Below are 13,462 nucleotides of genomic sequence, written 5' to 3'. Positions count from 1 at the left end.
ACAGATGCTCAGATTAGAAAGCCCACCTTTGACCTCGCCCATTGTTGCCATGGTTCCTCAGCCTCTCCTGCCCCACAGTTGGAGCAGGGGAGGAGGCAGGCGAGGAAGGGCAGATTGCGGAGAGCTAATGTGGATGCATAACCACAACAGGTGGTGTTGATTTAAGGGAGTTCTGCCTTTCCATGCGCTGGAACTGAACCCAATACATGACAAAAGCAGATCAAAGGGAGTTTCACTGTGGTGCGCGAAAATCCTTGTCAAATTCAGCTTCCTCCCATGAGCACTGTTTCTCTCGCTCCAGCGTGCATACTTTCCCCCCGCTCTCACTTCTTCTGAAAGAGAACGGCTCACAGATGCTGCAGCAACAATAAGAACACGAGCTGTCATTTCCTCTAACAGCTCTGTGCAGATTTACTACAACCGGAGGTACCAGTGTTCCGCTAATAGTTTGTCTCTCGCTCGCCCTCGGTGCACTTGAGAGCCCTCAGAGTGCAGGAAGGGCAGATGTAAAGTTAACAGAAAGTTACGAAGCATTATTATTCCACCCATGAGGGGAAAATGCGATATTCTACAAATGAGGTTACACACCGGAGCTTGTGGGAGCACATGAACATATACAAAACTCTCAAAGGGGACTGCAATGTAGTGTTTGGCTAAGTGCCAGATCTCACCTCCCTGAGGCTCTTATACAATCTACACGATGTCAGCTTCAATTGCCGACTGCCAAGTGCATGCACACGCACACACATGGTGACATGTAAAGACACAAACACACCGGCAAAAACACGCAGCTGTGTACTCACATAGAGTCCTGTGTGCCTGTCTCCAAAGAAGGGGAAAGCAACGGAGATCTCCAGGAGACCGGAGCCTCCGTCGTCCTGGGTGATGGTCTGGGAGTCCCCCTTGTCTTGGCCAAAGGGGTAGAAGTCCTCCAGGGGCACAGCTGGTTCCACCAGGTTCAGGGAGAGCAGGGTGCAGAAGCAGGGCAGCAGGGCTCGCAGCACCAACACCATGGCCTCAGCCACCCAGGGATGGAGCTGACAGCAGGCACCGCGGAGGGGAGGGAGGAGCGCACACACCTGAGGCAACAAGAGCAGAGCAGAACAGGACAAGACCGTACGTTCCTCCTATCTACCACAGCAGCCTGAATCCTCCCTTGACTGCTCTCTGGCTCTGCCTCTGTCTCTGCTCACTTGTCCTTTAGCAGTAACTTGGGATTCTTGTATGAGACAGGGGAATACTGTAGATTCCTTGCATTCTGCTTGCTGCTGGGCACTGCATGAGCTACACTCCGTCTCACTGAAATGAAACGAGGGAAGGAATAGAAGAGGGGGAGCAGCGTGATTCAGCTGAGATGTTTTTTTTAAACAATCCAGCGATTTGGTCCCTGATGGTCAGCTTAGAAATATCCTCAATAAAAGCTCTATTCTGCTTGCCAAAGGAGTTCTTTCAGCTTTGGCCCCACCTCCCCCCACAGGGATTCACTACCTTGCATAATTAGCTGCTTCCAGCCAATAGCTAAACAGAGGCCGGTAACTGGATAACCACTGGGCGGATCTATGATAATCAAAGGGCTGCTTTAAAGAAACTCTGACAAGATTTTCCCCTTTCAGTGAAACTCCTGTTATGTACAGTTACCAAGGCATGCTGTCTTACATGGTGAGAAGACATGCATGTGTACTGTTGTGAAAAATAAACTGTGCAGAAATTAGGGTTGTAAGAAGTGAAATGAAAGAAAGAATGCAAAGGAGTTGTCGGGTTGTAAGATACCGACACTGGAGATGCAACTGTGAATGAAAACATCTAGCAAAGACAATACAGCTGTGCTTTCTAATCTGAAAAATGAAGATCGCATATTATCCCAATATTTTAGAATGTCAAAATAATAGGAAACCCTACAAACCGTGGAATACGTAACTATCTTTGAGAGAAAACACTGAAGACGGCACTGGCAACAGAGAGCGAAGGTCATTCTCTCACTCACAACACTAAATCCACAAAGGCTTTTAATGGTGTGAACCAAATGCTAGAGCTCACATGCCATGAAAGGGCAGTGCTGTCCTTCACTGAGCTCACAGAAATATTTTTTCCATGACAAGGCTGTGTGGCCAAAAGAATGATCCTCACTGATTATCACATCTCAAAATCTTTAGTGAAACAAGACTGTGTAATTCTGCCTGGATACACTCAGTTTTATTGAAAACAACCACAACTGTTGCACACACTAATATTGATTGAGTCAAACATAATTTATAATAAAAGTGTTTACGTGAGGCTTAAACAATAATACTCCTACAGCACCAGGAAAAGCAAGTGAAATCTGCAAACTATTATTCTAAATATTTGGATCTACATAAATATATATGTATACAATTATATTCTCATTAGGATATACAAATGATGATTATGACATACAAAATTGGTACATGATCATTATGAGTATACAAACAATTATAAGCGTTGGGGAAAAAAAGCACCAATCACGGAAACCTTTCATCACACTCTTTCCAGAAAAAATGACAGCGTAAGCAGTCTTAGGAACGACAACTGCAGCACGCCAGAGGAAATCCTTAAAACAATTTGGCACATCCAGTTCACTTATAAACAAAACACTCATTGTTTGTTGTTGTTGAGTTTTCCTGCAGATTAATGTAATCCCGTGTGCACGTGTGCAGGGTGGGAGCAAACGCCTTGGGAGTGTTTTTGTGCACGTCCAAAATGTGGAAGTGGCTCAAAAACAAAATCTTGTTGGGAAGCTGCCAGAGGAGCAGTGAATGAAGAAGGCAGAGGTGCTACATATTTCACAGCAGGACCTCTGCCTACACACCAGGTTGTAGCATCTGATTAAAATATGCCTGTCGTCTTCTTGTCTCCTGATCAAGCTGCTCCTTTAGAGTCAGCACCTACGTGTGCCAAAAACAAAGAAGCAAGAAAATGGTGAAAATTATGCACTGTCAACACAAAAACAGCCATAACTACACAGCATAATAGGTAACAGGAAATTATCCACTGCTATAATACCTGCTCCTCCAGACATTTAACCCTCTGGCGATGAGCCTTTTCCCTGGTTTCTAAAGCTCGCTCTGCTTGGAGCTGGCTGTCTCTCAGACGATCTGTCTCCAGATCCAATTCCTCGTGATGACGGGCTGTGACCTCCAGGAGGCGCTGTGCATGAGAGTGCTCCAACTGGGAGATCTGAACCTGAAGACAGTTCACATGAGTTTACATAACTGCTGGGTTTCTTAACCTGGGAAAGTCCAACTAGAAAGCATATGCTAGTGTCATTGTAGCATTAATTTGCTCCCAGTTCCTTATGTTTCTTCTGTTTCTCCCTCTCCCTTTTGTCTCCCGTTTGTATCGATTTATCCTCTCCCTGACTCAACTGAGACTCATCCACTAATCACCTGCTGTAATACTTAAACCCCAGCTTGTCACTTCACTCCTTGGTGGACTGTTTGGCCTGCTCCTGCGGTGGTATCATTGGATAATTCTATTGTGTGATTCCTTGTCAAATCAGCCACTTCTTTGTGCCTCAGATCCAAGCACCAGCTTCCTCTTCTTACCAAGCCCTTCTCCGCAGCTCACCATGTGTAATCTATAGCCACTGAACAAGCCCCTTGTCATTCTCAGAGTCATCAGCTTTTAGATGCCACATGCTGCAGGATTCCCACGACAGCCTTTCACCAGCCATAGGCCCATTACTCCGGACTGTTTCTTTATAAACTTCCTTAAACTGTGCATTATCTCTGTGTTCTGCATTTCACTTCAGTAAATTCATTCACCATTACAATTAGTGGAAGGCAGGACTCTTCAGGTTTCTGGTGTAAACAACCAAACACAAGTTCTCCAAAATGTCTGTTGAATCAAACAGCTGTACTTATTGTACTCAAGGAAGTTAACAGAACAATCAACAAAAAAGAGAGAGATACAGACTCAGCTCATTTTTATAGTTGTGCTTATTCATTTGAGAATTAAAAAAAAGATTAAAGGTAAATACAAATTAGTGTCACATAGCCAGACCTACCTCAAGAGCGCTGTGCCAGCAGTGAAAAATGGTCGATGTGTGGTAAATGTGGTGAGTCAGACCGATATAAATATATGCAACTGCTTCTTAAAAAGGTTTTCTGAAGGTTTCAAATATATAATGATGTCACATTTCAGTCACTGGCTGTCTGATGTAGTGGTGTTGTAAGTATTAACTTCCTATGTGAATTTGGTAAATGCTTTTATGGTATCTGATGTGAAACTGTTTACATGTACTGCTTGTCAGTTTGCATCATTTGCTGACTGACTGGCACAGTTTTACAGTGAATAGTTCTTTGCTCTGTATACATACACCTATCAACCACAATGTTATACCGACTACTGAAGTGAATGACACTGATCATTTCCTCACAGTGCAATGTTCTGCTGGACAAACCTTGGGTGCTGGAATTTATGCAGATGATACTTTGACACATAGCGCCAAGCACATCCTCATGAACCCAACACTCCCTGATAGACAGCAGCAGCATCCCCCAGCGTTAGACAGCACTGTGCCACACCACAAAAACTGTTAAGAGGCAGCTTGAGAAAGATGACAAAAAGCCCATAACATTTATTCAGCCTCCAGCCAGATCCCAATCTGATCAACAATCCAGAGGCACGCTGGAACAAGCCTGATCCCCACAGAACCCAAAGGATCTGCTGCCACTGTCCTGGTGCCAGAGACCGCAGGACACTCCCAGAAGTTGTTTTGGCGGCACAAGAGGGACACACAACATTAGGCAGGGGGTTTTAATGTCATGCCTGATTGGTGTAATTTATATGTCAGGGGCCATTTCATATCATTTATGTCCCCTACCCAGTGCCAGTCTGAACCCATCCCCAGTTTTAGTCTGGCAGCCCCTTACCTGCAGAGCTTGCACCACGTCCTGCTTTTCAGCCAGCTCCTGATTCAGGCTGCCGACTGTTTGCTCCAACTGCTCTCGCTCTCTGGCCACCGATGCCGCCTCCTCCTCCTTTCTCAACCTCTCCATCTCCACCTGACAAACAGCACGAGGGTGACATAATGTGAACGATTTTACCATGATCGCTCTGTGCTCATGTGCCTTCCTGTAATGTGTGTAGCAGAGACCGAGCTCAGCGCCTCTTGGTTCTCACAGTCCACCTACATGTTTCCATCACTCGAGGTTCACTTTGTACAATGCAGAAACTGAAGAAATAATATTACTAAACTACAGAATAATAAAACAGCAAATTACTGAGATATTCTCACCCTGAAGTGATTAATGTAACTGCTCGTTTATGTGTCTTAATGCTTCGGCAGCAGCATGTTTTCACTTGGTCCAGCATGTGGCAGTGAGGCTTCTGACCAGCACTCATATTACTTCAGTCCTGGCTGCATTCGTACAAAGGCTTCCAGCAGTTGTAGAATTGACTTTAAGATGCTATAATTGTATTTAAAGCCAATTGTGGTTTGGCTCCCTCATATATTAAGATCTTTTACCTCATATTCAGCACAAAGATTTTAATGTTTTGGGGTCCAGGTTAAAAAAGAGGGGAGGGGTTGATGCCTTTACTGTTATAGTTTAGCTTTTGGCCGTTATGAAACTGCTTCTCAGTGTCAGTATCAGAGCAACTGATTTAGAGCTTTAAAAAGCTCATTACTCTTATTTTTGTGTGGAATTTATAACAAGGTTTTTCATGTGTGTCTGCTAAGTCTCCCAGTTTTGTCCAAGAAAAATTTTAATCTACCGAAGAAATCCTCTGCAGTAAGTGAAGATTCTTATTATAATCTACAATATTTTATCATGCTTAGAGGAGAACGTGTAATACTGGATGAGCGCTGCATAATGAAGCTTATTCCTTTGTTACCCATTTTATTTTGGGTCAGAGAAGTCTGTAACCAATATCTTCAGGTATTATTTCTGAGGCAAATTTATTTGTATAGGACTTTAAAATCAGCAAAAGTTAACCCAGTGCATCGTTCAAGTTGACATGTAAAGTACATGAAAAGGTCAACTGTTCCAGAGATTAGAAGCAGCCACTGTCAAGGCTGAGCTGCTTCTATTTTTTTTTTCTCAGATCCTGGAAGATTCAAGAGCATCTGGTTGGTTGACCTCAGTGCTCTATCCAAGGCATGATGAGGCAAACAAACAATGGAACCTTAAAATCAATCCTGAAATGGACAGCATGTGAGTGGAGGGTGGCCACTAGTGGTCCAATGTTAGAAGACAAGCAGAACCTTTTGGAACCAGTTTACAACACTTAAGGAACGACTGCTTTACACAGACAGAAGTCTAACAAAGTGGTAATAAAGTCATAAATAACTTTTTCAATGTCTGTAGGGGACAGATAGTCTTTCAACCGAATTGCAAGAGACAGTTTTGATCACTGAGCTGATCTATCAAATGTAAAGGACCTGTCAAAAATCACTCAAAGGTGTTTCACAAAATTCTAATATAACTGACTTCTGTTACAAATATTTTTGAAAAGATAAACACAATAGAATGGTGTTGGCTTTTTGACCGAATCCAAAAGAATATGGGCAAAGAATAATCTGACTTTATACAAGATGCAATAAGGTCTTTGTGCTAAGCTAAGCTAACCAGCTGCTGACAGCTCTATATTTACCGTACAGATGTGACAGCCATGCGAATGACCTCTTTTTAGTTCTGGACTTGTGGAAGTGAATGTAATTAGTGTATTTTTATACTGTTGTTTGAAAATACAGTGCAGCAGATAAGTAAGCTCACCTTCTCCAGTGCCTTTCTAAGTGCTGACTTGTCTTTACTGAGGCGTGTCAGCACCTTCTCCACTTCTGCTCTCTCATTCTTTAGCCCTTGCAAAGAGCTCTGGAGATTGGTGAACTTTTCCTGGAGTTCCTCCTTTTCTCTCTGCAGCTGCTGGGCGGTTTGCAATTCAGCTTTCTGCTGTTGCTTCAGGCTCTGGGACACAGTCAATTACCCATACATCAAAATGGAGCCACAACCTTTGCACCTCTATTTACTTACACTCTGCTGGCGTGACTCACCTCCTTCACTGCTCTGTTAAGTTTCTCTAGCTCAGAAATTTTTAGCTCAGAGTCCTCCTGTGCTCTTTGCAGGTTCTGGGTTTGCTCTGTTAGTTTGTGGTTCAGCTTCTTACTCTCTGAAAGGGCATCTCGTGTTTTATCCAAACGTTCCTGCGAGTGCACATATGTTGAAATACAGCATGTATACATTGAGCCACGCAGTTTCATCAACACAGTTGGATTTTGCACTTAAGATGACCTTATGTTTCTGACATTCTTTTATATTCTGTATCATTTGTAGTTTGTGATATGCTGTTGGAAGTTACAAGCAAGAGCATGTCATACTTTTGCTTTTCCATTATCTTTTACATCATTTAAAGGTTATTAATTGTGCTTTATCGACTAGAATATGTGTTAAAACATATTATTTTCCTCATACTTTCCATTGCTGCAGCGTTTCTTCTTAATCTCTGTCTGAAATGCTCCATTTGAGCTCCTAGAGGTCCTACTCCTCAAAAGCCCAATCTACTCTAACTGGTCAGCTGGCCTGATGAAAGCGAGTTATGTATTATAACCCCAATGTTAACAATTATTGTCTTAATTATTTCATCAGGCCAGCTGAATGAATTGTTGCAGGCAGACGGTGAAAGAGGTGTTGTAGCAATCTATAGTATGAGAAAATTAATGACTTTTTTCAAGATTAACAGAGGTAAACTTACTCCAGTAGATCCACAAAATAAAAATATAAACATGCATAATATGGACTCCTTAAAAAAAGTTTGTTTGTAAATACATTTTAGCCAAAGTTTGTCCCTGTAACTTCCACCTACAGCGTTTACTTTGTTGACCAGTGAGTGTAAGTAGATTACAGACCTGCAGCAGCCTTCGGTCCTGCTCACTGGCAGTCAGAGCTCTCTGCAGCTGTGTTATCTGTTCCTGCAGAGCTCCATGGTTGGTCATGTTGTCACTGAGGGTGTTTGACAGTTTGTGAATTTGCTCTCTCAACTGACTCTCATGCTGTTCAGCTCGAGCCAGTGACGTGCTCAGTCTCTCCTCACTGACCCTCAGTGCTGCACACCGGTCTTCACTCTCACGCAGTTTCCTCCTCAGGTCTGTCAGTCTCTCCTGTAATGCCCCTGCCGCTGCATCCAGCTCTGTTGCCCTCAGCTGGGCCCTCTGTAGTTCACCCTCTAGGGTGCGCTGGGAAAGCTCCAGACGGCTCACTCTGCTTTCTGCTTCCTCCAGAGACTCTTTCAGTTTCCGCTGTTCAGCATTTGCACAAGATTCGAGCCCCTGCATAATCTCCAATTTGTCCTGTGCAGGAATTGGGACAAGATTTTCTCAATTTCGAAGACAACGCTGCACAGCATTTCTATCAGTACTTCTTTGCCTTTAGCATACCTGCAGTGCCCTGGACTCAGTCTGGGCAGCTTGGAGATTCATCCTGAGTTGCGTTATCTCCTCCTCAAGGCTTCTCTTGTCCCTCTCTGCATGATGTGCAACTTCTTCCTGTAGGGAAAGGGAAGTGTGCGCCATATGCAATCGTTCTGCCATCTTTTGATTCCCTGAAAGAACATGTAATACATGTAAATATGTTGCATCTCTGTACAAATACCTACTGGTGAATTTTGTGTATTTACAGGATCACTTTGCTTTATTTTTTTATTTTTTTTTACCCTCCTCTGATTGTGTCAAAGACCTCTGCAGTTGTAGAAGCTGAGTGGCTGACTTATGATGGCTGCTTTTGAGTTCTGTCACATGTTGACTTAGACTTACTATCTGAGCCTTGGCTTCATCCTGAAGGAACAAAACAACACAGTTAGGTGCAAAAAATGCCTACAAATCAGAGTTTGAGGTTTGTACCATATTAGTTAGTGCGATTTTTAAATATACCCTTTCTCTTTGTGCATCCCTGAATTCCTGCTGGAATTCCTGTAGGGCCTGTTGCACTGATTCCACATTCAGCTCTTTGTCTTCACCATGATTCATTAACAACACAGATCCGTCTGTCTCTCCCCCTGACCAGAGACCCCACTCATTAATTCATCTCCTTACAACAGAGAAACATGGCAACATGATATCCCATTAGGAAAGGTGCTCGACCATACCTTTCACATGCAAGTGGGCCCTCCAGGGTGAGGCAGACCGTCTTCGTGACCCACGTTTGTTTGAAAGCCTTGTGTGGTTGATGCCAACAGTGTGGCACAAAGCTGAATACAACCCTGCCAGCTTGAGCTCCACGTCCTTGCATTTGGCATTGCTCAGATCCAACTGCTCTTCCAGGTCCTGGGCCTTGTTTTCAGCAAAACCAACCTGCACAGAGAGTTCCTTGACCTGAGTCCTGGCATCCTCTTGTGCTGCCTCCAGCTGGGCAGTGGTTTCTCTGAGCCTTTGGTCACTCTGGTGTAGAAAAGCTTCCTTTGATTTCAGCAGCTCTTGGTTTTGCTGCTCCGCTTTTTCCAGGTCCATCACATGACAGTGCAAACCTGCAACCTGTGCAAAGAAACAGGATAGCAACACTAAACAACTTTAATTACTGTGCTGGTCATAGATGCGTGGTGCTCCTCTCCAGGAAAAATCATGTTTTTTTTTTTAACTTAACATGTCCATATGCTGTTTTTTTAAAAATATTGAAAGACATATTATGTGCTAAAATAGGCAGCCAACACCATGGCAGAACATTTCCAACTTGAAAATGAAATGTACCAATGACAACCTTGAAAATTAAGACTCAGAGCTCAGGGATTTCATGAGTAATAAATCTTAATTCATGTCAATTGAATATTCATGTCAACCTGCAGGGTGGAACATTTTGTATAATTTTTTTCCAGAACAGGTTTCTTCACAGATGTTTGACTGTATTATTGCAATCTTACAACTTGTCATTCTGTAGTGTATAGTAGTTTTACAGTGTTTGATCAGAGTTGGAGGTGAGTCGATGTGCTTCAGTTGCCATAAGTTGGGACGGGTGGGTGGAGAAAGGGGGAAGGACTTTACTTTCATGGAATACAGTGTCTAAATATGTAACAGAGGGACTTTTTTGCTAATCTAGATCTTCTATTTCAATTCACTTGCTAACTCTCTTCTGTTTTTTTCTCATATGAATCTTTGGTTGTTGATTTAACCCTTAAAAACTCATCCCTGTGTATCAAAGTTACATATTTAGAGGGTGTTTTTGATGAAAATTATTCCTTCCTGCCTTTTTCAGATCCACAGTATGGCAAGTTGAAATATTGGAGTAATTCAGCTACACAGCTGGAAACCAAAGATGAGCAATGATACATAAAGCCCCAAGTTGAGAGGTTTAGTTTTCTAGATTTCTAGATTTGTTACGTACAAATTTTAACCAGAAAGAGTCTTTCAGAGAGCTGCCTTTAAGTGTATTTATAGCTGTGTTTAGGTTTTCTTGCAGAAATTTGCAGGCCGAACATAGTTTTAGCTTCAGGACTTTAGTTAAATCTTTAAGAGGCAAACATTGAGCGTTCTTTAGAGTCCTACATTTAACTGTGTAAATAACAAAGACATGGTTTCTGTGAAGTGTCAATGTGTTTTGAGATGACAAGCTTGTTGACCTCACTGATAACGTCTCAACAAATAATTCTCAAACTGTTTCACAAGTAGTTAAACAATATGCTGCGGAACTGCGACCTTTCCTCGTTTCTACATACTTTATCATCCTCGAGGGCTGAGATGCTTTATTTTATTTATATAGATTGGCGCATAGATATAGTCCTTTAAAAAAACGATACAATAACCAGGCTTCTAATATTTCACAACATTGAGTTATTCATTTTCATTTCCCTCCATGCTATGCACAAGATAGAAGTGTGACATAGATTCACTTGTCAGCTCAAGGACACTGTAATTGTTGGGATCATGAGAATTTGGAGACCCTTAAAAAGAGGTCATGGGAGACAAGAGGTTAAAAACTAGATTTTTAAAAAGCCAATTTTTCATGCTGTGCGACAGTATTTATCATTTTGATATTTCAAGTTGTAGTTATTTCTTCAGTCGAGTGTTCAGTTGTATTCAATAAATATTTCACAGAAACCCCATCCCTGCTACAGTCGTAGCTACAGTGTGTTACGGTTCATGCTCTCTGTTTCTGCACAAGCATGACAAGCATTCTTCAAGCATGTATGCCAAGGTTGGAAGTTTGCTCTAGCATGTTGTTAACACACTAATTCCCGGAGGTCTTCTACCTCATTTAGCGCTGCTTCCCTGCCAGCCTCACACTCCAACACTCTCTGCTTGAGAGTGAAAGCCTCGCGACGTGCCTCCTCCTCCTTCTGCTCCTCCTGACATACCCGGGCCTGCAGCTCCTGAAGTTCCTGTTTCTGCCGGCTGTTCTCGCCTTCACAGACCTTAACCTGTTCGCGTTAACATGGCATAAAGCACTTGAAGGTAATTCTTTATTTAAAACAAATCAGACGGAAAACCGGCAGCCTCAGTAATCTTTCACCTGTCTACGCAGCTCCTGCAGCTCTCTGCGTGCCTGCAGACGAGACTTCTCCAGCTCTCTCATACTGCTCCGTAGAGACATTGATTCTTGGTGCATTGAGCTCCTACATTCCTCTAAGACTGACACTTTCTGCTCCTTCTCCTCCACAGCTCGTCTTAAACTAGTCAAGATATGTTCAAAGGTTACACAACAGAAAATAAAACAAATATTGTGGCTTGAAATTTGCAGCCCTGTGTGGGAGCTGTACCTGCTGTTTTCACTCTCTGCTCTCCTGATGAAAGCTCTGAGCTCCTGGTTAGAAACTTGGATGGCCTCCTTCTCTCTGGTCTCGTCACCCAGGAGCCTCTTCAGGTCCAGTGTTTCTTTTCGTAGCTTGGCTTGCTCCTGTGCACAGCCCTGAAGCTCTCTGTGGGCCTCAATCAGCTCTTTTTGCCCTTTAACGAGTCCATCCTCTGCCTCCTGCAGCTGCTGACGAAGGCCTTCTAACTTCATGGCAAATTTGTTAAGTATTAAAGTCATTATATGTCAGTGAAGGTAAATAAGAGGGCATTATGGATGAAGAGAAAAAAAACTTTTTTTGTTGTTGTTTCTGGTTTCTTAATTTACTAAGTAAAAAAAAATCCTTCAGCACAATGTAACACTGATTTTAGATCAGATAGTGCATTAGCGCCTCATTGTTTGAAAGCCAAAACTCAACATCTCCTATTTTAAGTGCTATGTGGACAAACTCAAGATACTCTATGACCTATATTCTGTTTTATGGCAACATGTTGTGTGTGGTGTGAGGAGTAGGGAGGCACGGGTTTATCTGGGCACGGATAAGAGCCAGTTGGGCCCACAGCCAGGTGCTGTCTCTCCCTATCTCCTCTTTGCAGCTCACAGTGTAAAGAATCCACAGAGAGCAACATGATAAACAGCAGCCCCCCTATGACTTGGTGGGGGAGAAGGAGCGAGAGGAGGGAGGATGAGGAGCTGGACAAGGAGGAGGAAGAGTGTTATGTTTAGAGGCCACACAAGATGGTTCCTTCTCATAAACTCTAACGTGAGAAAAAACAAGCCATTGCTGATCTTGCCAATTATACTTTATTTTATCAGATTGTTTTGTGTGGGGAGCAGAGGAGAAGGGCACAGAATATGAGGGCAGCAGTGTTGTGTTTTGTGGATGGGAGAGGGGGACCTGGAGTCCCGGTGGAGCCAAACTCTCGCTGCTGCAAGGGAGAAAATAAACACTCCCCCACTGGCTTATTTACACAAGGGGTTAACTCAAACTTTGATTTCATATTATGGTACCAGGGACCGTATCCTCCCCTCTCTCGTTCTCCCTCTTTTCCCTTGCTTTCGTCTTCTTCTTCTTTCATGCTGTCTGTCTCTTTGTCACACATTCTCACTCTTGCTTTCTAACTATCTGACATGAGAATCCTGAGATGGGATTAGTGCAAATAATCAAACAAGAAAACGAGCAGGGGTGGCAGCCAAATATGACAGCGCTGCTGTAGTCTGACTAGATATATGGCAGGGAGGACTGACCAAACCTCAAAACTCTGCTGCTCTGGCTCCACACTTCCTCATTCACTACAGTTTGACAAGACTAAGGAGACAGCACGAAGACAGGATGACCCTAATTTCTGCTTTTCTATTAAAACCACAAAGTCCCACACAGATAAATAATCCCCTTATGCTTGGAATCCAGGCTTTTAAATCAAGGCATGGTGAGGCCTTACCACTCTGCAGTTAAAACTTAATGAGGTGAGTGTGAGTATGTTATTTCACTGAAACGCCCAGCGACCCTGTGCTTGAAATCCTGACCTCAAGAAACCCCAAGGGATGAGATTTACGGCTCTCATTTGGCTCAGAGAGGTATGTCACTGCACCAAAATTATAGCCTCTAATTGCACTTTTATGTTTATATTAAGGTCAACAGAACTAAATTTCCTCCAGTGGACTTGACAGGAATAGGACACAGAAAATGAGAGCTGAGTCTTTAAAAGGGGACACCACATCACCTT

The 13,462-nt window shown here is 43.1% G+C and overlaps 2 protein-coding genes across 5 annotated transcripts in view; both read right to left on the bottom strand.

The window, feature by feature from the left end:
- sned1 (sushi, nidogen and EGF-like domains 1) overlaps positions 1-2,050 on the bottom strand; it is a 35,676-nt gene extending 33,626 nt beyond the window's left edge. For all 4 annotated transcript variants that reach the window (XM_022201273.2, XM_051946935.1, XM_051946936.1 and 1 more), the window contains exon 1: positions 804-2,050. In XM_022201273.2, coding sequence (XP_022056965.1) covers positions 804-1,013 — 210 coding nt within the window. In that variant the 5' untranslated portion in view covers positions 1,014-2,050. The remainder of the gene's footprint in view (positions 1-803) is intronic.
- Positions 2,051-2,171: 121 nt separating this feature from the next.
- Positions 2,172-13,462, bottom strand: part of crocc2 (ciliary rootlet coiled-coil, rootletin family member 2) — a 39,677-nt gene continuing 28,386 nt past the window's right edge. The window contains exons 24-36 of the mRNA XM_022201274.2: positions 11,704-11,942; positions 11,457-11,616; positions 11,197-11,364; positions 9,103-9,487; positions 8,888-9,012; positions 8,671-8,791; positions 8,396-8,559; positions 7,868-8,308; positions 7,016-7,165; positions 6,738-6,929; positions 4,893-5,024; positions 3,022-3,201; positions 2,172-2,903 (exon numbers count right to left, since the gene is read on the bottom strand). Of these exons, the coding sequence (XP_022056966.2) occupies positions 2,820-2,903; positions 3,022-3,201; positions 4,893-5,024; positions 6,738-6,929; positions 7,016-7,165; positions 7,868-8,308; positions 8,396-8,559; positions 8,671-8,791; positions 8,888-9,012; positions 9,103-9,487; positions 11,197-11,364; positions 11,457-11,616; positions 11,704-11,942 (2,541 nt within the window). The 3' untranslated portion in view covers positions 2,172-2,819. The remainder of the gene's footprint in view (positions 2,904-3,021; positions 3,202-4,892; positions 5,025-6,737; positions 6,930-7,015; positions 7,166-7,867; positions 8,309-8,395; positions 8,560-8,670; positions 8,792-8,887; positions 9,013-9,102; positions 9,488-11,196; positions 11,365-11,456; positions 11,617-11,703; positions 11,943-13,462) is intronic.

This window comes from Acanthochromis polyacanthus, chromosome 4 (assembly GCF_021347895.1).
Source record: "Acanthochromis polyacanthus isolate Apoly-LR-REF ecotype Palm Island chromosome 4, KAUST_Apoly_ChrSc, whole genome shotgun sequence".
Classification (NCBI taxonomy): Eukaryota; Metazoa; Chordata; class Actinopteri; family Pomacentridae; genus Acanthochromis; species Acanthochromis polyacanthus.
Note: the sequence above shows the minus strand (reverse complement) of the source record. Positions and strands in the feature narration are given on the sequence as shown.